Here is a 24,575-nt window from a genome sequence, read left to right as displayed (position 1 = left end):
AAATATCAGCCCAGAGATCCAGGGAACACACCCTGAGCTGGGACAGCACCAAATATCAGCCCAGAGATCCAGAGAAACACAGCCCTGAGCTGGGACAGCACCAAATATCAGCCCAGAGATCCAGGGAACACACCCTGAGCTGGGACAGCACCAAATATCAACACTGAGAGCCAGGGAACACAGCCCTGAGCTGGGACAGCACCAAATATCAGCCCAGAGATCCAGGGAACACACCCTGAGCTGGGACAGCACCAAATATCAACACTGAGAGCCAGGGAACACAGCCCTGAGCTGGGACAGCACCAAATATCAGCCCTGAGCTGGGACAGCACCAAATATCAGCCCAGAGATCCAGAGAAACAGAGCCCTGAGCTGGGACAGCACAGCACCAACCATCAGCAGGGTTTCTTATCTTCTTTTATTTATTTTATTTTATTTATTTATTTTATTTATGCTGATTTCTTATCTTCTTTTCTTCCTGTTAAAGCCAGGATTAATACACGGGAGTCGCAGTTTCTTGTTTGGATGCAGATGTTTGTTAACTCTCACCCATGTTACAGCCTCACAAGCTGTAAGCTCTGCTATCCTCTAACCAGGGTGCCAAAGGGCTGCCTCTCTGTCTCTACAAAGCCTTCCCAAGGACAAATTGTCCAGTTGTGAACTAACACCTAAATTATTCATACCTTTAGCCCAATAACCAAAAACTAACAGTCTGCAGTGTGGACTTTTTCACTCAATTAGAAAAAAACCCACCCGAAGCCAAGAAGAAGAAGAAGAAGAAGAAGAAGAAGGACTTAGACAACGCCTTAAATCCTCCTTAGTGCCTCATATATTTTACTGCACACTGAACCCCCAAATTCTGTGGTTTTCACCCTGTGAGATCACACAATCCAAACTCCACAATCCCACTGCCATCACTCAATTTTAGAAGCCTGTCCCACGGCCTCAGGTCAAACACAGTGTGTGCTGGAGGGCCAGTGCCTTTCCGAACAGAAACCCTGAAATTCTCAGCCCCCAGAATTCCGACAGTTGCACAAATGCCCTCAGCCTCCACGGGATGCATTCGTCTTGGAAATTTATCTCGGAGCGGGCTGAGCTGAGACAAGAGCCGTGCCATTAATTGGGGAGTTAAACACTCCCAGATTATGGAGCCCTGTTAACACCTGCAGCTCCGAGCTGCACCCATGGCTTTGATATGACAGGTTTTTTTATTTTTGCCTTTTGACAAGCGGGCGATAGCGGATATCCTTTAAGCCTATATTTAATGAAGCCCTCCATAAATCCATCAACACTCGCTCAGGGAAAACTACAATAAAGCTCCCACTGCCACGGGCAGGGAAACGTTTGGAGGTTCATAATGAAGGTTCAGAGCAGACGCTGCTCTGAGGAAGTGCAGCCTCTGTGTAGGATCTTTTTCTTCCTCGCATAATTATATGTTGTGGATCAAGGAGAAAACAACCCTTTAGCACCTAATTTTTAAAGCCCTAATAGTCAAACTGTCATTCAGCCAGGACAGCTGTCAGCTTAAGAGATGAAGGAAAGAAAAAGGTTTTCTAGACAAATAAACTCCCACTTGCCTTTTATATTTGGGGTTTTTTTTTGTTAGTACTTGGATTGATCTGGCTATTAGCTGTAGCTGTTCCTGTCAATTCTTGCCATATTGTTTTTGTGTTACACCCCCTGTGAGTGGGATAAAAAATGTAGAGCTATAAACCGAAAATATTTGTTACACGTTTTGTGTTTGCAGCTTTTACAAAAAGTAAAAGCCAAACAAAAAAACCTACATAACGTAGTTATTTTGTCATTTAAGACTGGAAGAACTGAGAGGGAAACAGAAGAATGAGTCAGGAAGGAATTTGATGTTTTTCAATTCTGGATTTTGGGCCTTGAGAGGGGTGGAGCACTTTTAATGCAGACAGAAATTTAGGTACCCTGAGGCAGCAAATCACCTGAATGTGTGCTGAACTTTAAGGACCTAAGTAATCAGACTGGTTTCGTGGGAAAGAAAACCAAAACAGCATGTAAAAAAAAAAAAAAAAAAAAAAAAAAAAAAAAAAAAAAAAAAAAAAAAAAAAAAAAAAAAAAAAAAAAGGTTATGTTTGGCATTCTGAACATCTAGACTAGATGGAGACAATTTTTTCTAAAACAAACTTTGCCAAGTGGATCTTGTGGAGGGCTGCAAAGCCAACTCAGGTAACTGGATTTCCAAACACCCCGTCACCATGTGCACAGGACTGCAAAGGCAGGCAGCATCTGGGAGGAGCAGGTGAACAGAAGATCTCAGGACTGATTCTGTATTTCTGCAGGTGAACAGAGGATTTCAGAACTGATTCTGTATTTCTGCACTGAGAGAACAGGTTATTTGTCACTCTGTCCCCCAGTCATTCCTCCTGTGTCACCCCCTGCTCACAGCACACCGTGGCTGCTGGAGCTGGCCCTTGGATTCTCATGGGTCAATAAATGGGGTGCTCTGGCTCAGCTCAGGGGGCTCAGTTGTGTCCCTTTCCTGCAGTCCCCATCCCCGGGGGTGGCCCTCAGTGCTCTGGGCTGGTGTCAAGATAAATAAACGTAGGTATTTAATAGCACTAAATATCAAATAGCACTAAACTTCACTAAGTATTCTGAATTTTACTGGATTTGGGGGTTAGTTTTCTTCAGAGAGAAAGATTGCTCACACAAATGTTCATCCATGTCTGGATTTTGCCTAAACCAAGAATGGAAAATAAAGCCCACGATGGGATCCACCTGTTCTCTTCTGACTTGAGACCTCACTCTCTGCACGGAGCACTTGAGTCAGAGGAGTGAATCTTTGTGAGATGGGACAATCAGATATTCTCTATTACTGACAAATATTCTCAATAAATAAACCAACCAACCAACAAACAAATAAATAAATATCCTCTATAACTGATAGATCAGTTAATAGAGAAGTGTAAAAGCAGAGTGATGCTGCCAGAGAGTGGCTGGGAAATCCAGCACAAACCCACTTACAACAGGCATTATTAACAAACAAACCTTCCATAAAACCAGACAGCACCACTCAGAACATTGCAGAGAACACCCTTGGCCCTTTCCATGCCACGGACTCCAAGTGCACAAACCAGAACCCGTGATAACAAAAAAGACAGTGTGGTAATAGGCTCCAGGAGTGTGTAATTGCTGGGTCTTTCTGCGCCCCTGAGCTGTTCCCTGTCCTGCTGTGGCTGTGCGGTGCCAGGAGCTTTTCTAGGTCACTGGTGAATGTGAGCTGAAGTGAAACACGTGAGGCCAGCACTCAGCACAGCCCCGGCAGCAGGCAGGCACAGAAAAGCACCAAGAAAGCCTCAGCTGTGAGCAGGAGCCCTCCTGGGATCACACAAGACACTTTCTGCCCACACTGGGATTTTTCAGACAGAAATGATCACCTTCTCTGACTCCAGGCTGCAACAACCCTGCAACAGGAAAAAAAAAAAAAAAAGAAAAAAAAAAAAAAAAAAAAAAAAAAAAAAAAAAAAAAAAAAAAAAAAAAAAAAAAAAAGAAAATCAATGTAATACTCATCTCTTGTGCTTTCAGCCCCTCTCTGCCATCCTGTCAGTCCAGGCACCTCAGCCAGGTCCTTTCCCCTGTGCTGATCCCAGCTCCGTGCTCATTTACCCTTTGCCCCACTCTGTATTTACCAACCCCTCTGCCAGCTGTGGGAAGGCAAACCGGCCTCTGAGCTCAGCCCACAGCTGCACATCTGCAAGGGTCACATTCCCTCCTCAGAGTTCCCATCGACTTTTGGGGAAGCTTTGAGCAGAGAGGACAGGCTAAAACAAACCTTTCTCTAGAGGAATCCTTGAGGTAATGCATTAAGGTAAAGCAAACCTTCTTCCTGTTTAGGTTTTTTTTTGTTTGTTTTTTGGGTTTTTTTGTTTTGTTTTTGTTTTTTTTTTTTTTTTTTTTTTTTTTTTTTTTTTTTTTTTGTTTTTGTTTTTGTTTTGTTTTAAGCCGTGCAAAGTTTAAGTTCAAATTTACCATTTTAAACCGGCCAGGTTTTACCTTAGCTCATGCAAGCACATATGCTACTGACACAGCAGCAAGAGGCTGCAAATCCTCTGCGTGAGGGGCAAAGTAAGCAATGACAAACACCAAGAGGAATTCCTCCGGGCGAGAGGAGAGGCTGATGAGCACAGACAGGGCACACACCGAGCTCACTCTGCTCTCACCCTGCTGCAGCAGCTCCAGACCTGCTCCTGCTGCACATCAGCCAAGGCCACGAGACAATCTGCTGTCTCTTTTTCAATTGTTCAGATGTAAGTGTGGATGTTACTGTAAGCTGGGCACGCTTGCCGCTGTGTGGGGTTCCAGCAGGCTGATTTTCCGAGGGTGTTGGCTCAGCTCCCACGCGTGGCAGAGCAGGCAATCCCCAGCCCTGCTTCCCTGGCAAACACTGTCCCCTGCAGCAGGGACAGCCCCCTGGCCCAGCTCCTGCCCTGGGAACAGGCTCGGGGAGCTCCGACCCGTTATCCAGGTGTTGTGGGAGGATCCAGGACCTCCCCTGTCACAGGCTGGCACAGCTCTGGGCACAGCCTGACACCGCAGCCTGGAGAGCAGAGCCTGCAGTGCCCCTGTGCCCCTGCCAGGGCACTGTGCCAAGGCTGGCACAGCCCAGCCTGACCCTGCTGCAGGGATGTCACACCTGTGTGCACAGCCCCTGCAGGGATGTCACACCTGTCACAGCCCCTGCAGGGACACCACACCTGTGTGCACACAGCCTCTGCAGGGATGTCACACCTGTCACAGCCCCTGCAGGGACACCACACCTGTGTGCACAGCCCCTGCAGGGACACCACACCTGTGTGCACAGCCCCTGCAGGGATGTCACACCTGTGTGCACAGCCCCTGCAGGGATGTCACACCTGTGTGCACAGCCCCTGCAGGGATGTCACACCTGTGTGCCACAGCCTCTGCAGGGATGTCACACCTGTGTGCCACAGCCTCTGCAGGGATGTCACACCTGTGTGCACAGAGCCTCTGCAGGGACACCACACCTGTGTGCACAGAGCCTCTGCAGGGATGTCACACCTGTGTGCACAGAGCCTCTGCAGGGATGTCACACCTGTGTGCACAGCCTGTGCAGGGACACCACACCTGTGTGCCACAGCCTCTGCAGGGATGTCACACCTGTCACAGCCCCTGCAGGGATGTCACACCTGTGTGCACAGAGCCTCTGCAGGGACAGCACACCTGCCTGCACAGCCCCTGCTGTGCCAGGACTCCTGGTAAAGTCTCTCAGAGTTTGTTTGCAGAGCAGCAGCACTCAGGCTGTGTGAAGCCCTTCCCTCATCTCCCCTCAGTCTCTGCTGAACAACACACCTCAATACACCACCAATACGGAATCATTATGGATGGCAATGAGGAGGCAGTCAGAGCCCCACAGCTTGGCCAGAAATCCAACCCACCACTGCAAGGGACAAAGATTTCTGGAGCTCAGACTTGTCCTGCCCTCTGTACACCTTCCTTCAGAGCAGAGATGGGAAAACAAGTGTTTGCTTTCTGCCTTTCTGGGGTTGGAAAGGGGCAGCTTTAGGGTTCCCTGGCTCTCACCCCTTTTCCTCCTCCCAAAGGCAAAATACATTTGCTGGTTTATGTTACAAGAATCAGGATCCCAGCATTTTTCCATTTTATCAGGGCTGTTCTCAGAACTGTTTTTCTTTGCTCTTCAGAGGAAGTTATTTATCCCTTTTCTATGCAGCCAGCATCTCCAGGCACTGGCAATTTGACAACTTAATATTCTTCTTCCCTTTTGTCGGATGATCAGGGTACAAAAATGATGGCACATATTCCTGTCATTCTATCCCAGTGTGGAAATCAACATCCCTGGCACGTCCCAACCCCTGCACCAAACCTGCTGCTCCTGAGGAGTGCAGCTCAGACTCCTCCACAGCCTCCCAGCTCCTGCTGTTCAAAGCCATGAACTAAAGCCTGACTCCACCTGCATTTCAGGTCCCTGGAGTGAAGCAGCACGCTGCCTTCTTGAATTCACTCCTCAGGAGACCAAAAAAAAGCCTTTTGCCAGAAAAACATTCAAAGCGCCAAGTTGTGAAAAAGCCATCCCAAAATTTATTCTCAAAAAAAAAAACCCCATGTCAACAGAAACGCATCAGTAGGTACTCAAAACTACAGAGTTCTCCAAAGTCATACATTCACAACGTAGAAACGCAACGATTGGGATGCCTTTTGTGTGGTCTATGTAACAATCTCCATTTTACAGTGTAAACAGGCACTGGTATGTTCTTACCCACCAGTCCAGCAGGAAAGGCACAACTCGGCATTACAGAGATCATAAAAAGCAAGAATCAGGTGCAACAACATCACACAAAACTTTTTTTTTTTTTTTTGGTAAATCTGCATTTTTGGGGCCTTCCACAACAGAGACCGGGGCTTGAAGATTTCCTGCAGTCAACAGCCAGGTTTCTATCCCTCCTCCAGTCCTTCCACAGCAATTGCAGCCTGGTTCAGATCCCATTACACATCCAGTTCCAGCAGGCGTTCCAGGAATAGTGAAAGGTCAGTCCAGCAACTCCTCAGGTGCTTCCACAAAAAATAATACATCAGGTTTTGGTTTCACATAGTGCATGGAAGCATCTGCTTGAATCTCAGCCATTACAGTGGTCATTATTAGAAAAAAAAATCAACACTAAAACTACAAAAGGAAAAAAAAATGAGGTAGATAGCTTAGAATCCAGATGACTATCCCAGCAACCTTCATACAACACACACGGATCATTAATTACCTTTTGGGTGGAATGCAAACTCACAGACCACCAAAAAAGCCTTAATGACCAGAGCAGGAATGCCATCCAAAAAAACCCACAAAACATTTAACCTAAGCATGAATACTTCATATTTAAATACAGGTTTACACAGACTGATCTCCTAAATTACCCAAACAAACAAAACAAAAAATAAAAACCAAAAAGTCTCTCTTGCTAAGGAAACCAGTTCCCATGGCAAATTGCAACAGTCACCTGAGATTCCTTGCAGAGCTTTTAGACCTGACTTCCCAAGGCAAGTCTTCCCTTTGGAGAGGAAACAAAACAAAACAAAAGTATATACATACCCACCCATGCTTGTTTGGGGCTCTTGGTATCGAAATAAAAAATCTAGGAGAAACTGCACATCTTTGGAAGCAGGAATTTTGGCACTATACTTGAAGGACTGTCCTAGTAGTAGTATTAAATAAGCAGCAGTCAACACAAAAGAATGAATTACTTAGGAGCAGTGACTAAAGAAAAACAGCAACTTGCTTCTCTCATAGAACTTCTGAGGCAAAAAAAAACCCCAAAGGATTTTAAAAAAACCCAAATTTGTAGTTTTTAGAGCCATTTTTAAGAAAAAGTACATTCAGAAACCACACAGAGCCAAAAATCCAAACAGAAAAATTCTAAGAGGGTGGCAGACATTCTGTGATATTTACCCGCATTAATAGTTTCCATTTTTCATCAGTAAATAGAAGCTTTTCCATCAACAGTAGGTTGTTTCCACTCTATTCAAAACCCCCATTATCACTCTGAACAAAGAGGTAAATCTGCTAAACCTTTGGAATTTCAAGTTGTAGAAACTTCTGTAAGGCTGTACACATTTAAAGTCACACGTAAGAACTACTTTGCAAGACCCGCATCTTTCCTCAAATAGAAGGAAATCCTATTCTTTATTAATTACTATTTGCAAAGCAATATCATGATTGTACTCTGGGCAAACTCTTACAAAGACAACCATAAAATCATTTGCACGTCAATAGAAAAAAAAAAAAAACAAAAAACAAAAAACAAAATAAAACAAAAAAAGAACAAAATAGGAGGCCGAAGTGGAAATCTCTTCAAAAATATATGTTTGTGTCTATATATAATTTGTTCTTTCTGTGGGTCGGCTCCTCCCGAGCCTTCAGCTGACGGCGATTTTGTTCTCCTCCAGGAAATGGGGGAACTGGTGTTTTGGCACACTGTCTGCAGCGGCAGCGGCCGCCTTCTCCGCGTCAGAGGCGGCTCCAGCCTGCGCCGTGTCCCCCTTGGAGGCCGGGCTGGAGCTCAGGGGGGTGCCCCCGGGCACGGGCAGGGCCCCGCTCTGGATCACCGAGATCTCGTTGGTCTTCACGGCCAGCCCGGTGCTGAGCACGGCCGCGTACTGGTTCCACACGGCGGGGTCGATGCTCACCGAGGGCACCATGTCCTTGGGGAACATCTCCTGCACCTTCTTGGGGTCGTTGCCCAGCAGGGCCATGGGGTTGTCGATGGACAGGCGCCTGCCCCGCCTGGCTGAGTTGTTCCACATGTGGGTTCCTACGTGGACCTTGTGGAGAGGGGAAAGCAAAGAGAATTGTTACTGACGTGGCTCACTGGTGCTGGCGTGACCCAAAGTCTGCTCTGCTCGCAGCCAAGTAGCCCAAAGAAGCCAGGCTTGCTCCTTTGGCATTCTGGTAAATATTTAAGCTGGGTGGTTCTTGTCAGAGTTCCCTTCCTGGCATGATTAAGACACAGTCATTCCACTGCCTGACGTCACCGTGGCTCACTGGAGCTGGCTGCTAGAGGGCTTGGAGGACTTATGCCAACACACTTGGAATTAATGCTGTTGGCAAAGACACCCTCTCTCCCCCACAAACACAAGCCACATTATCTCCTGCAAACAGACCATACTGAAAAAATACTGGGTAATGCAAAAAAAAAACCAAAAAACCCATCAAGTAATCTGGCAGAGGGGTTCAGTTAAGCTGAAATCTTCCACACCACATTCTGCTGGTGCTCCCAGCAAGGCACTGCTCACACACTGCAGAGTATTTTCTCTCCCCATCAGCATTTATGCAAGAAGGCTGGAGAGCCTGAAGAGGTTCTCACAGGGAGAGAAAAGCCTCTGCTCAAGTGAAGGAGCTGAGTCCCTCACGGGGCAAATGGATCCATCTGGAGAAAGGACAGACTCACAGCACTTCTTCAGCGTGTGCTCAGACACAACCCCCAGGCACTTTGTGCCATCCCAGGATTATCCTGGTTTATCCCTCCTCATCTCACAAAATTTCAAGCAGCGCAGTGTCATGCATTCACTCAGCAGGCAGCGTTTTGTAGCAGCCTGTGAAATGCTTATGTCTTGACACATCCAAATCCAAATTAAAAAAGAAAGCAATCTGCTTAGCGAGGGCTAAGCCTCCCCTTCCATCCCAGAAGGAAAGTCAAGGACAGCAGCAAAGACCTGGGGGTGATCTCAGTAACACACAAAAAACTGGGTGGAGAGACTCAGGAAGGAGACAAGAGCCAAAAGCAAGTATTGGAGGAACTAAAAGAAAACCAGTGCCACCCCAAAGGCAGGTCAAACATTAAAAAGAGTCTTTCCATCTCTAGCCTTAGTTTCACAGACAAAGGAGAGGACAGCAGACAGGACCCACCTTCAGGTTCCCTTTGGTGGTGAAGGCTCTCCCACAGATGGTGCAGGCAAAGGGCTTCTCCCCGGTGTGGGTGCGCTCGTGGATCTGCAGGGCGCTGGCAGAGGAGAAGTTCTTCCCACAGGTAGTGCAGATGTGCTGTTTGGCAGGACGGCAGAACTTGGGCCGTGGCACCAGCAGAGGGGCCACCCCAGGGGACAGAGCTGGAGGGCCAATGAAGTGGCCAGTGCTGAGGGGACGATCGCTGGGCAGCTCCATTTTTATCAGGGCTGGCGGGGCTCTGACAAAAGCAGCTGGAATACTGCTTCGACCTGGAAAGAAAGCAAAGATCGTGCTTATCCCAGCCTAATTCTGCTTCGAAAGCTTAAGCCTGGCTGAGACTCCAGGCCATGCCCACCACACTTCCTAGGATACCCCAAAACAAATCAGTTCATCCCTGGGTTTGTGGGTGAGCTTATGAGATAGAAAGTCTTTCAGGTGAAATTCAGACCAAGCTTGACCTCAGTGGTTAAGAGCCTGAAAACCCCACAAACTGTTTTGGGGTTTTTATATCACACTCTTGGGATAAGCCGTTTTACCTTAGAACACAAATGTGCATTTTTGAACAGCTATAAGGAGATATCAAGTGAGCCCATGAAAGACAGTGAGGGCACAGTCTACATTAATATTTAAAGAGATGGTAACACTTAAGCCTTTGAATTTTGAGCCTGACTTAGGAAAACTTTTAGAGGGCCTGTGCCTTTCTCCAGACAGAGGAGCAGGAAGAGGGGAAACCCGAGGAAGTTTTGTTTCGTGTTGGCCCTTTCAGGACTGATTTCCTACCCCAAATCCCTGCCAGCATTTCACCACTCACCATATTCTCCATTTGCAAAGTGTAGCCCGGGCTCCTCCTTAATGACCTTCCGACCGATGTTGCCGTACGTTAAATCCAGAGCTCCCACAACCCCTTCCATTTCTGCAGGAGCGTTCTCAGGGCCCTCTGATTTACTCCCCGGGCCGGAATCCTCCTGGCTGTTGAAGGCAGGAGACTTGGAGCTGACACTCTCGGGCTGGCTGTTGGCCGGGGACAGCGCCTGCAGCGATGCGGCCTCGGAGGCGGCGGGGCTCCGGCCGTTCTGATAGTCAGCATCTCCCGCCACCGAGGACGAGTCGTTGGTCATGCCATCGCTCTCTGCTGAGCCGTTGTCACTGGACTTGAGGCTGCTCTGCCTCTGCAGGTTCAGAGAGGAGGCCACGATCTTCACCTGGCTCTCCAGAGCTGTAACCCCAGAGAAGGCGGCGGCCGCGGCGGGCGACTCCGATTGTGCGTCGTACGGAGTGGGAGGTTTGGAAGAACTCCTGGGGCCGTCCTGAGAGTCCAGGTCATCCTCCATGTCTATGCTCTCCACCACCTCCTCGGGGCGGCCGAGGTCTCCGTTCTTCTCAGGCACAGCAGGGTCCACGTCAGCGCTGTCGCAGGCGGGCTCCGGCATCGGGGTGTTGGGGATCTGCCCGCCCATGTGCATGCGGATGTGCTGCTGCAGCACCACGGCGTTTGTAAACTTCTTCTGGCAAATCGGGCACGAATGCTGCATCTTCAAGGGGGTGTTGGCCCGGTGGACACCGTAGTGGGTTTTAAGGTTCCCTTTCGTGGAGAAGGCACGGCCACAGATCTTGCACTTGAACGGCCTCTCCCCGGTGTGGGTGCGGTAATGCATTTTGAGGGAGCTCTGGCAGCTCAGCACCCTGTGACAGATGAGGCACTCGTTGGGGTCAGCGGTAGATTTGTCGATATTTTCAACCAGCTGCTGGAGCTTTGATGTCTCTGAGCCTTGCTCGTTTGACCCACTTACGTGGAAGATGCTCACGCTGCAGGTCGCTTGTGGTGAGCTCAGGCTCTGCTCCGTCCCCGACTCGTGACCGACCGCCCCCGAGGAGGAGGAGCCGCCCTCGCTTTCGGGAGAGGGCCTGGACTGCAGCTCACTTGAGAACGTACCAGGCAGAGGCTCCTTGATGCCTGCCAGGCTGGAGATGGCCTGAGGTGCACCGGGGGCCGCAGAGGTAGGCAGAGTTGTCAGGAGAGGTTTGCTGTCCACAATCAGGTTGGACTCATCCAGTGGCACAGACATCCCGTAGGGGATTCCAGTGCTGGTAGGAACATTGTCCAGGTGCTCAGGAACCGGGTAAGGATTCATCTTGATATGGGGGTACTTGTCTTTGTGACGCTGAAAATGCACTTTAAGGTTTCCTTTGGTGGTGAAGCGGTTCCCACAGATGTTACACTTGTAGGGTCTTTCCCCGGTGTGGGAGCGGAGGTGGATCTGCAGGGCACTGTCGTTGCCAAAGACCTTCCCGCAGAATTTACACTTGTGTTTGAAGAAGGGCTCCTCGGCGTTGGGTTTGCTCTCAGACACGCTGATGTTGGGGGGTTTCCCCTTCCCCTTCTTGGAGGAATCCATCACGGACGAGACGGCCGAGAGCGGGTTCTGGAAGATGACCGAGCCGGAGGACTGAGGTAGCAAAGGATTTGGGAACTGAGAGATGGAGCCGGGCAGGCCTCGGCTCCCCTCTGGCTTCAGGGGGAAGGAGGAGGAGAGCCCAGCAGCCAGCGAGCTGGCGGCCGCAATGCCAGTGTTAGAATGAGGTAGTTTTCCTTGCTTCAAGGATTCCAGGGATAGGCTCTGGCTTCCAGCCTTCTGTCCGATCAAGGCCACGGCAGCCGAGAGCTGCTGGGACATGTGGGCACCCAGAGCTTTGAGAGGGTCAGTAGCAGCTGCGATGGAAGGGTGCAGGGCGTGGGGAGCCATCATGGCGATCTGGATGCGGATCTGCTCCGTCAGCTGGATCTGCTGGAGCTGCTGCTGCTGCAGGCACACCAGCTGCTCCAGGATCATGGGGATGGCGTTGAAGCCGGCCGCCGAGGAGGAGAGGGCGTCGGACGTGCGCTGGTTCACGGCCACCTTGGTGCCACGGATGGTCTGCAGGGTCACGTTAGTGTTCGGGACTTTGGGTTTTGGTAGATAGCTTAGGCCGGGAGCCGCGGGCGTCAGGGGGGGTTCTATTTTAAGGTACATTCCTCCCACCGGTTCAGCATCCAGTTTTCCTTCTCTCTTGTCCCCGGAGCCGGGGCAGCCCTTGGCCTGGATGTCCTTGCGTGTCCTGGCGTCCAGGCGGTCGCTTGGGAAGGGCCCCAGAGGAGCCTCGGAGAAGCTCTCAGGAGGGACCGTCCCCTCACTGTCGTTCATGATCAGGACAGGCGGGTTTTTAGTGCAATTTTTCTTGTGCTCAAGGAATTCAGAGAGAACGAAGAATTCTGCACAGCATTTCTCACAGATTTTGGTTTCCTCCGTGCGGCACCTTTTGGAACTCATTTCACCATCTCTATCACCTGGGACGTCTTGTGGACTCCCTTAAAATAAAAAGGAAGTCACATTAGTAATTGCTAGATTCAGACCAAGCATTCACTATTAAGATCACCTGAATGGCAAATTAAAGATAAAAGACACTGGGGATCAAGTTTGCAGATCAATGTGAAATTCAGCTCTTTGTTTCGATGCCAATTCCTTCACAACCCCAAAGAAATCTGCAATCTCAGTTCAGTTTACAAGAAAAAAAAACATTATAAAAGGACTCTCACAAGGCTCAATGAAAACAGATTTAGCCCAAATCCCTTTACACAGGTAAAAACCCCTGGAACAGTCCTGCAAGGCAGCACCTGCTACACAGCTTAAAAGGAACACAAGGACAGAGAAAGCACTGAAGGACTGAGCAAAACACCACAGTTATTTGCTCTTTGCACCTCGTTAACCACCTCTCCGAAATTCATACAAGACCATTAACACGGGAATTTTGAGCAATTCTTACCGTACCCATCTAAACGACTTTTGACTCTGCCTTTATCCAAGTAATTACAACCCAAAAGGGCTGACAAAAACCAAGAAAGGCCGATATTAGCTCTAAAATCCTTCAAAAGCAAACACACCCCAAAAGTAATCTCCATATGGACACAGTAGCAAAGACATTATTAAAGCCCAAACTACACACAAGTATGAGACTCCACGGGCACCCATGATTATTAAAATTAACACAAAATAACGAGCCCTGCGTGCCAAACCACACCGAGGCGTTTCCCATCCTCGCAGGAGGCCTCGTTCAGCTGCACCCAAAACTCACCCACTCTTGGGAAGGGGCAGGGAAAGCCAAAAGCCAAGCTGGGCTCCAGGTCCACTCCTGCCCTTCCACCACCAGCAGCACCCCTCTGCTTAGGCTGAGCAGATTTTGCAAATGGACAAAAAAAAAATTCAGAGAAGTATGTGAACTGGAAGAGGTTAAGAGCAATCATAACCAAAACAGGATGTTTTTGCTCAGCCTTGCCATCCTTCAGACAAGAAACTCGCAGCCTGCTGAGGCGGGGCAGAGCTCGGGGCAGGAGGGCTCAGCAGGGAAAACCTCCCAGCCAGGGGCAGGCAGGAAAGGCTCAGGATTCCAGCCCCCATCAGCCGAGAAATCCTGGAGATCACTGGAATAATCCTGGAGATCACTGGAATAATCCTGGAGATCACCGGAATTGCTCCAATCTTGCTGGGTGCCAAGGGTGCAGTGAGTTCACCTGCCACAGCCCAGTGGGGCACAGGGGAATGGTGTCACCCATTGGAATGGTGTCACCCATCGGGAATGGTGTCACCCATCGGGAATGGTGTCACCCATCTGTCCTGCCCAGACCTCCTGGCACCAGCCCCTGGTCACCAGGCACCCCCTGGGCCCAGTGAAGCCAGGATTCTGCAAGCTCAGGAGCTGCTTGAGGCTTTGGTTGGTGCCAGGTGTGGCCAAACCAGCCCAGGTGTGTCCTGAAGGTGGAGGACACAAAATCCATGTCCACATGACTGTGCTTGAGTGGGGTGTAAAACCACTCTGAGGGAGGATATTGCAAACCTGTGTGCACCAAATAAAACAAACTTTAACCATTTAATGTGTGGAAATTTACCTTTAGAAATAAACTTTTGATCAATTACAAAAAAAAACCTGGCAGGCAAGAGGCCTGTCCTGCACTGATCTTGCAGAGCAATAAATCCAAACCTGCACAAAAAGTCCTCGAGTGGGGAGGAAAGGAGTTCTCAGCACAGCTATGATCAAAAATGTTTGGATGCCTCCTGTTTAAACAGGGAGAATTAAACACTTCCCCTTCAGCCCAAACAACTCTAAGTGAAAGAAACAGGAATAACAGTGCACATTTCCCATCCCAAATATCATTAAAGTGATGTCTCTAAATCTTACAGTGATTTCACTCTGAAAACACACAGAGAAGCCCAGCCTGCAGATAAGTACAACTAGTACACGATCGAGATCAAGAATAGATTATTTTAAACTCGTTTTGCAAGAGTCTGAGTAGATACACTCAGAAAGAAGGTAGCTGGGGTAAAAAAAAAAAAAAAAAAAAAAAAAAAAAAAAAAAAAAAAAAGGACAATTATCTTCCAAAACTGCTTTACTCAAACTGGAGAGGTCTGTGACTACTTTCCTGGCTCACAGAATACATTAAAACATGAAAATCTCTTCTCCAAATCCTTAAGTGTTTGGGGCTTTCCCAGCTCCACCTCCCAGGCACAACAACGCTGTTTCCACGTCACTAAATATTAAAAAATAACCTCAGCTTTTACCTTTTCCAGTGGCACAGAAATGTCTGCACCAAACCCTGCTGCCCACCCCGAGGAGATACTGCAGGATAATGTCTAGACAAGCCCTCAAACTTAAACTCCTTCAAAGCCCCCGATCATTTATCTCCTTTCCCTTGATAATACTCCTTATTTTTCTACTTCTGCGCTGATAAGATCACACTAAATTCAGTGCCCCTTTCCCAATCTCCAGCACAGCCCACGCTCCTCATTTTTCTTAATTCTGAGGAACTCTGGAGAACTTTTCTGGTTCTGAGCAGCAGCTGCCATCTCAGGAAAGAAACCGCAGGTCCCTGTGCTGGGCAGCAGCGGGCAGAGGCTGGCAGCCCTGCCCTGGCACACATTTCTGTTTCCCTGACACTGAAACATTAGCTTAGGGCTCTGAATAAATTCAATTCAGAGCCCGAAATGACTTTGCTGCATGACAAATAGGGAAGTTATGCATTATTTTCCCTTTTCCCTCAAAGGAAGGGTTCTAGATAAATTCACGAGCAGGACGCTGGGTTATTTTACAGTAGCTGGAATAACAAAGGAGCAATCGACCGTTTTGTGTAAGAAACCCAACAGCTTGTGTGGAAATCGTGGTGGTTTGTACGGACCTCCTCTCCCCGGCCCAAGCGCTGCAATCAGAGCTCCTCAGCCCCCGGGGCCCAGCAGGGACCCCCCAAGGAAATATCGGGGATAATAATAATATTATCATGAGATTAGGATAATAATAGTAATATAATGAGATGATGATAATAATATGATAATATAGTAATAATAATACGTCTATAATATATTATAATGTTATAATAGACTATAATAATATAATTACATATTATGACACTATATTATTATATAATAATATCGTCTTATTATATCTTGGCCTGGACTCGGGGCTCTCCATGCCAAGAGGGCAGCTCTGCCCACTGCAGGAGGATTTACTGAGCACTGTCCTGCCACAACAATTCCTTGTGCACTTCACCCTCTCCTCCAAAGGCTTCCCAGGGATAGGACTTCTACTCTGGGTTTTTTGTTGGTTTGGTGTTTTTTTTTTTATCTCCCCACCCCCGAATTTCAGGAATGTTATCTCTCAGCATCTAGTTATCCAATAAGTTAGAAGAATGCAGTAAACCCAGCAGGGGGGTTAGATTGAATCACTGGCAAATGGATGGAAAAAATCCACTATTGTGTGGGACAAGGCGGTCATCGACAAGGCAGGCTGATAAAATCCACACCGCTCCGATTATTTCTTTTGGGGTTGGTTTTTTTTTTAAGGAAAACAGTAGAAGGAGTGAAGTAAATCTGGTTTGATGCGATTTCAGGAAGAGTGCTGCTGGCCTACCACTCATCTAAACCATTAGTGACTTTTTTCCTCAACTTTATTTCACTTGAATTGGGATGAAACAGCTTTCCTTTTTTTTTTTTTTTTCTTTTCAGGAGTTTTAATACTTTTGATGAGCTTCCTTTCCTCACAGCCTACACTTCATCAACTACCTTAAGGTTAACAAACCCATGCACTTCCCCGGTTTAAATGACCTCGTGGAGGATTGGTAATCAATCCTCCTCTCCTCTCCTGGAACCCTCTGCCATCAGCTCTGCTGCTCCCACTGCAGAGCCAGCACTTCAACAACCCTGAAACTGCCCCAAATCGCTCTTCTCAGCTATCAAACACCATTTAATGCGTTCCAAGCCTGACAAAATCACTTTCTTGAGCAAGTAAAACCCACGACTGACAACTTAAAGATATTCCAAAGTCCTTGATGCTTTCCACGCTGAATTCATCAGCCACGTTTCCCTACCCAGGAAAGGCAGAAACGCCTTACACACACAACCAGCACTTCACGTGCTCGCAGGAACCGTCTCAAGGCTTTAATTATTTTATTATCCACTTACTAACCCACCCTTGAGCCTGTGCACAACTCGGAGGGAGATGCTGAGCCGAAGCCAGAGCAAACCCCGGTGAAGAAGCGCTTGTGAGGAGCGGGAGAAGCGGGGAAAGGAGGCGGCGGGTCCCGAGGGCACAGCCCCGCTCCGGAGGGGCTCGGGACCCCCGGGGGAAAGAGCCGGGAGAAAAAAAACCCGGGGAAAAGAGCCGGGAGAAACCCACGGGAAAGAACCCAGAGAAAACCCCCTCGGGGAAAAGAGCCCGGAGAAAAAAAACCTGGGGAAAAGAGCCCGGAGAGACCCATGGGAAGGGTCCGGAGAAAACCCCCCTGGGGAAAAGAGCCCGGGGAAAAAACATCCCCAGGGAAAGAAGCCGGGAGAAAACCATAGGAAAGAGCCTGGGGAAAAACCACCCCCGGGGGAAAAGAACCGGGAGAAAAACCCCCTGGAGGGGACCGGGGCTCTTCCCCCGGGGGAAAGAAGGGACTGGAGAACTCCCCCGGGGAAAGAAGGGACTGATTGGAGCTCCCCCCGGGGAAAGAAGGGACTGATTGGAGCTCCCCCCGGGGAAAGAAGGGACTGGAGAACTCCCCCGGGGAAAGAAGAGCCCGGAGCTCTCTGCCCCGGGAGCGCGGCGCTGGCCGCCCGGAGCTGCCGGCGCCGGTCGGTGGAGGGCACTCCTGGCTCACACTCCGGCCCCTCGGGGCCACCAACCCCCCGGGCGGGGCCACCGCCACCCCGGCACCCACCTGAGCCGCCGGCATGGCCCGGCACGGCCATTGGCACCCCCGGGGGTCGCCTGGAAGCCCCCCGAGCCCCGCTGCCCCGCGCCGCCCGCATCGCACTGCAACACTCGCACGGGGGTTTTCAGAGCCGCCCGAACGGCACAAACCCCGCTGCCAAGGTCAATTGCATGAGAGTCCTAATTGTGAGCCTGACATCAACTTACCACCCACAGCAAGCAGGAGGAGGCAAAGGTTAGAGCAGCAGCTCTGTCAAAACGTCACCGAGCCCGGCGAAAAGGGCTCCCCATCCTTGTTACGAATATAATGTTTCACTTACGTAAAAGGGAAAAAAAAAAAAAAAAAAAACAAGCCCCTTCTCCTCCCCTCGGCACCCTGAGCCCCTTGGCAGGCCGGCAGCAGGCCGGGCACGGCGGGGATGCTCCCGGAGCTCCGGGAGTCCGAAATCCAACCTAAGATAAACCACCACCAAACTGGAGCTCTCCTCGTTCAACCTTTCCTTGTCCAACATCCCTCTCCAGTTCTAAACACAGCTCAGCGCACCCATGGGAGATATAATTGAAGCAAAGCTACGCTAATTTTACCCTAAGGAAAAAAAAGAAAAAAAAAAAAAAGAAAAGAAAAAAAAAGTTGCAGTTTGATACTGTATTTTTCAGAATGAATCCGATTTTTAATGGCAGCAATCCAGCACAATAGGCATTTTCAAGCCCTTTTGTGGAAATGCTAATTTTCGGTATGTAGCATTATTCCCCTGTGACCACCTGCTGATTTTTTGACCTGTTAATGGATCCCCAGGTTCGCGGGACACTTTAACCCGCTGCATTGTTCACAGAGGTGGGTCCCAAATCGCTTTGCCGGGGAGAAAAAAAAAAAAAAAAGGGAATACTTGCAAAAAAGGAGATAAGGGCTTGATTTTATTATTACGATTACGTGTATATCCTCGCTAATGCCCCAGACAAATCCCTGCGGAATTCCGACTTTGTTATGCAGCTTCATCACTTATTATTTACGGGCACACCCGGAGCGGGGGCTGTGGAGCCTTCTTTGGGGGATTGGGATGAATTTCGGAGAGGGGAGATGCCGCAGGACGGGGTCCCCAAAGCCACAGCACCCCACGAGCAGCAGGAGAATCCCCGCAGGGATCCCCGGCCGGCCTGGGCGGCTGCTGAGCGCTCCCGGAGGGAATTCCATCCAGGGTTCGGGGGCTCAAATTGAGAACGGGAGAGAGGGAAAAAAAAATGAAAAAAAAAAAAAAAAAAAAAAAAAAAAAAAAACAAAAAAAAAAAAACCCAACAAAAAGGCCGAACAACAATAAGCAAAAAGCAGCTGGCCATTGCCCCGGGAGCGCGGTGCGGAGCCATCCTCCCTCCCGCACGCCTCCCCCGGCCAGCAGCACTGATTAACCCTTTTGTTTCAGCGCCGGCCCGGAGGTGCCTTTCCAGCAGCGGGCAGAGATTTACATGTGGAAACATCACCTCCATCCCCCAACCGAACCGTATGCACAAAGGAAAACAGTCATGCATTAAACATGGGATTTATTGCCTTCTGGCCAGCATGCTGTTTCTTAAGTCACCATTAACCGGACCCAACAATTGCACATTTCGACTCAAAGAAGAGAAAGGGAAGGAGGGGAAAAAAAAAAAAAATTAAAGAGCCCGAACCTCCTGCGGATTGGGAATAAGCAGCTCCAGTAACGTGCACGGGTTTGATCACTTCTAGGCATAGGAAACAAAACCAGTCCCAAACGCAAGCAAAGAACCCCAAAAAAAGTTCTTGGGGTGGGGTGAGGGACTTGGGGCACACATTAACATTGGGGTACAACAACCACAACGACGGGGAACAAACGGGACGGGACCGGGACGTGCTCCGTCCTCCGGCCGGGAGCGGGACGGGCTCCGCTCCGGGACCGGGAGGGAAGAGAAGGAAAGGGAAGGGAAGGGAAGGAAGGGAAGGGAAGGGCCCAGGAGAGGCAGCAGCCGCTCGGGATGATGCTGCTCCGGGCACGCCGCTGCCATTGGGGCCAGCAGCGAGCGGCCCCTCCGCTCGTTCCCCTGCCCGCCCTCTCCTCCGGCAGCTGATTTTAGGCAGAATTTTTACTTTTCCCGTAGTATAACCCAGCAATGCGAGCTCCCCCTCCCAAAAAATAAAGCGGGGAGAGCGATCGGCGGTGGCCGAGTCCCCCACGCCGCCCAGATACAAAGCGCTGGCGCACACCCCACATTAGCTCACCGGAGTTATTTTAGGAAGTCGGAAATCAAAGATGGCTGGAGGTCAAGCTACAAAAGGTCCAGGGCGATTGTGATCTCCAACAGAAATAGTCCGAGCGTGGTGGTTCCCCCCACCCCCACTTTTTTTTCTCTTTTTGTTTTTTTTTTTTAAAAAGCCCCCACAAAAATTCTCGCTGAACTCCCGACGAAGTGCTAAGCACACCGAGGTAACGCAGCCCGAGCCATTTCCTACCCCTCCGAAGTTGTCTGTAATTTCTCCCTCTGCTCCTCCACCCCCCATCCCCCCCGAGTTCCCCCCGCCTCGGGCGGGTTTTTGGGGGTCCCGTCCCACGCGGGACCCGGCGGCGGCTCCGGGGGAACCGTGCGGGACATTGCGGAGCCGCGCAGCCACTCAAAACTGTTTAAAAAAATAAAACACCCCCAAAATAAGGAGAACGCCGTGCCTCGCTCAGCCCCGCGGGGGAGTTTAAACCACCCCCCCCCCCCACCCACAAAAAAAAAAAAAAAAATTTAAAAAAAAAAAAAAAGGAAAAAAGAAAAAAAAAAATAAAAAACCCTGGGGCGAGCCGAGGGTCGGCTCCTGGCAGAGAAAGGAGCGGGGGGTGAAGCACGAGGGTGGAAAAAGCCCCCCTGGCAGCAGCCGCGCCGGCAGAGCCCCGCGCCCCCTCTGCGCTCACCACTTGCAGCATCTGGGGGCTGCTCCTCGGAGTTGATGTGCTGGGGCTTCGCCTGCTTCCGTCGCGACATGGTGCACCAGCATCGGGAGCGTGCAATAGTAGCAATTATTTTCCTCTTCACAACAAATTCCTAGAGTTGGGAAATTTGGGCGGAATGCGCATGTCAGAGTAATTATGATTATCAATAATGCATTGCGATTTATCATGGGTCCCTGACGGCTGATTGGCCTGAGTCCAAAGGCTCACAGATTATTCAAATCAGCCCCATTGATCCGCGCAGCGGGGCACGCTGGGCCATGTAGTCCCCGCTGCCGGCCCGCCCCGCCGGCGACAAAGGCGTGAGTCCCGGGCCACCCCCGGCCACCTCCGGCTAAACAACCAACCCGGCGGCTCGCCCCTGCAGCCTGCACACGGACAACACCTTTGTTGGCTCACCTGCGCCTTTAAAGAGTTTTTTTGTTTTGTTTTTTCCTCCCCGCTCCTCCTCTCTCCCCTAAACCAAGCAGAAGCCCGGCACGATGTTCATGTTTTCCCCCCGTTTGCCGCTGCAGAAGGTGGCAGAGGGACGAGCAGGACAAACCCCGCGGTGGGGTGAGCGGCTGGAGGGGCTTTAAAAGCGGCTGCAGGCGGCGCGTAATGAACCCGCTCCGCTTCAGCTGTTTGGGGACTCTGTAAATCAAGTCTCGTCCCGGGGAGCTGAGGCTGGGGCTGTTTATCAGCCAGGCAAAACGCGGGGCACGTGGAGGCTCCTGTGAAAAAGCTGAAGCAGCGGCGCTTTGGGAGAGTTTTCCCACACTAAGTTAGTTAATGTCTGCGTTAATGCAGAGTGGAGTGGTTTCTGTCTTTGCTCCATGGGAACGTGAATCTCCCGCAGGAGCCGCGGCCGGGTGGCACTTTGGGGACAGTCCGTAGGGCACTGCTGGGGCCGAAGCCCCAGTGTCACAAAGTCACAGCAGGGTCACCCCCAGTCCCGCTGGAGCCACGCGGATCTCGCATAAACCAAACCGTGAGGACCCTTGAACGTGCGGGGCTGTGGACTGCAAAATCCCTGTTTTTATATTTAATGTAGGACAAGGCACCCCAGATCTATCCCTGGAAAAATGACATGGTTTACTGGAAAACTCTAGGGACAGATTTCTTTGATGAAGATATGATTTTGTTGATTTGGAGCAGGAGGAGGAGGACCCGGGGTGGAGGTTCAGGAGAATCAGGTTCACCCCAAGGTGCTCTCAGTCACTGCAGCAAACGCTGGGGCAGGGGCTGTGCCGCAGTTTCCTGCCCGTGCCCTGAGGGTTCCCCACCCACAGCGGAGCTGCGGTGCTCACAAACACCCACCCGGGGCCATGGGGCGGCTCTCACAAGGGTGGAAAACCCAAACTCCGGCAGGAGGGAGGAAGCGATGGCACCTCAGGCAGCCACACAACTGCCACAGGACATTGCACAACACCGCGGGCTCCTTTCACCTGCTTTTAGCTAAAATTCTCAGTGCCCGGGGTTCCAACAATTCTTCACTGCCACTTCTACCCTGCGAAACCCCCGGGGGCTGGAGGACATTTAATTTGCACTAAGATTTGTGCAGTAACATTTGTACTGGTCAGGATTCTCTTTATTTCGGTGGTGCTCGAGGAGGGGGGACCTGGATGGGGCAGGCATAAAATATCTGAATGTTGTAGATCAAGGTAAGCAGTGCATCCTGATCTAATTACTTCTGTGTCCCCTTGGGGCTTGGCTTTGTTTTGATAGCGTCTCACAAGGGGGTTTTATTTAGCTAAGGATAACACAAATCTTGCAGAGCAGAAGGTGTCACCCTCCTCCTTGAACAACTACTGAACATGGAGGTCAGGGGACAAATTCTGGTTTCCAGGCCACTTTTCTTCTGCAAGCAAAAAAAAAATGGTTTTAACCCCCCCACTCTTGATGCACTTTAATGGGCACAATTCATCAGGAGAAACTCTGTAGTTACTAATACAGAATGGAAGAGATTAAGAGGTATTTGAAATTTCTGACCATTTTTATCTGCTGTTTACTCCACCCCCACGTCGCCCCAAGAGCTTCTCTCTATTTGTTTGTTTAACCAACAGTTTGAAATGCTCTTTGTTCCCAAAGTGTGTCCCGAGGAAATAGGCTGTTAAACAAGATTGATACCGATCGACCCCGCAGATAGATATTCGCGTTGATGAATCCTCTCCTCTTACACTTGATATGCTCGGTGTGACCGGTTGATTTCCAGTTATTACCCAGAAAGCTCCCGAGCCGCACGGATGAATTTATTAAACCGCGCTGGTTTGTGTATCCAGCTGAGAGACTGACAGCCCTGTACAGTAGATCCATACTGAAAATAGACAACTCCTGCCGAGCCTTTCCCCTGAATTGAAAGGAATATATTATATGAAATCAATGGGAGTTTTTGGTATTGATTTCACAGGGCCGGGATTTCACTCAGCACGCCTGTAAAACACGGATAAAATAGAACATGCAAGGGAAGCACGAGTTTAAAATAAAAATCAAAAAGTTGCTGTGTTCAGGGTCGGGATGACAGCAAAAGCAGGTGAAAGAGCAGAGAGAAAGTGAAAAAATATGGGGAGGAAGAGGAAGAATGTGACCAAGGGAAAGGTGTCCTGGTTGTATTTCTGTGGGAAGGTGCTCCCAGCCCAGTGCTGGTTAGAAATAGGCGACCCTGGCTGATCACATCATGTGCAAAAGGCATTTTCCTTGGCTTTGGCACAATCGTATGGATTAGCATGATTACAGCTCCCGGAGTTGAAAAATAGCAGGCTTCCTTTTCGGGCTTGACATTTTATTTATTTTTTTAAGAAAAGTCCAGAGGAACAATCCTCTACCACCAACAGAGCTGCGGCACCGTCCCTGATAGGAGAATTTCCAGGAGCAGGCAGTGATAACAGGAGATTTTTGCCTCTGCAGCACCTGGAGCCACCACAAACTGTTGCCAGCAGCTGGCTCTGCCCAGCCCTGGAAATTCCTGTCCTCCAGAATGTCACTGCAAAATTGTTCAGTCTAGGGGAAAATCTGCTAGTGGTGCTTGCTGAAGGTGTAGATATTGTGTATATATCTCCCTACGCAGTTACTGACTCCCACCACGGTAAAGGACATTGTCTCAAATCCTGTGTTGTCTCCTCTGACCAGTTCGGTTTGTTGCTGGGAAGAACACACAAATTTAAAACTTAAGGGTTTGTTTTTTGGGTTTTTTTTAATGCATTCAGAATCCAAATGTCACTAAAAATGTCTTTTCCCATGTGTTACCTACATCTTTGCAGCTCGGAGAGCCGAACAAGGAAAAGGTCTATTGGTGCCCTGCCCCTGAGTGCAGCTCAGTGCCAGACAAACCTCGTCCCCACCGCCGGGAACACACCGTGAGAATTCCCTGTTGGAACACGTCGAGGGAGCTGCAAGGTTGCTGACGTGAGGCTGACCACAGCTCTGCAGGCAATGCAAATCGGGGCCATTAACATTCGTTGTTGGGCCAGTTAATCAAGGCTGAGACACCCAGACAGTCAAACTGAGCAGCGGTTCACGGGGGGGTTAAATTGGATGTTGGCAAGGGCAATGACTCCTCCAAACTAGGCTCCATCCCAATCCAAACCCGGCAAACTCCTCTTTAAACACTTTCTATACCATTAGAACTGTGATAATGGAGGGATTTTTATTTTAGAGCAAAATAAGGGTTTTTCCTCCGGCTTCCTTTTCAGAAGGTGCTGAGCACCTCCATCAAACCCGATCACAGGGGAGAAGTCCTGAAGTTCAGGAATGAGTTTGTGCCAATGGTGTGGCAATCATCACCCGGAGAGAGAAGAAAGATCCCAATTAATGTGGCCACTGGAAGCGAGAATTAGGGTTCAAACCTTATTCACAAGCGAGGGACAGGGCACCGAGGTGAGACTGAGCACGGAAAACACTGAGGAGTGGGACAAGGATGGAGGAGGGATGGAGAATCTCCAACCTCAGGCATGACTCAGGGCACAGCTCCCAGCTTGACTGGCGGTGCAGATAATGCAG

The 24,575-nt window shown here is 49.7% G+C and overlaps 1 protein-coding gene and 1 long non-coding RNA gene across 2 annotated transcripts; one reads left to right on the top strand and one right to left on the bottom strand.

Annotated features, from left to right (window-relative positions):
* The first annotated feature begins 1,624 nt into the window (after positions 1-1,624).
* Positions 1,625-3,523, top strand: LOC136368326 (uncharacterized). The gene is made up of 2 exons (XR_010744828.1): positions 1,625-2,097; positions 3,441-3,523. It is a non-coding gene; the product is annotated as an uncharacterized lncRNA (long non-coding RNA).
* Positions 3,524-6,116: 2,593 nt separating this feature from the next.
* Positions 6,117-20,708, bottom strand: SALL4 (spalt like transcription factor 4). Its single transcript, XM_066330949.1, has 4 exons — positions 20,562-20,708; positions 10,249-12,783; positions 9,399-9,706; positions 6,117-8,314 (listed from the first exon to the last, which is right to left on the bottom strand). Exons 1-4 carry the CDS (start codon positions 20,629-20,631, stop codon positions 7,910-7,912), a joined length of 3,318 nt encoding a protein of 1,105 aa, XP_066187046.1. The 5' UTR covers positions 20,632-20,708; the 3' UTR covers positions 6,117-7,909.
* Between the last annotated feature and the right edge of the window lie 3,867 nt (positions 20,709-24,575).

This window comes from Sylvia atricapilla, chromosome 16, assembly GCF_009819655.1.
Source record: "Sylvia atricapilla isolate bSylAtr1 chromosome 16, bSylAtr1.pri, whole genome shotgun sequence".
Taxonomy (NCBI): domain Eukaryota; kingdom Metazoa; phylum Chordata; class Aves; order Passeriformes; family Sylviidae; genus Sylvia; species Sylvia atricapilla.
This window is presented reverse-complemented; position numbering and strand designations above follow the sequence as displayed.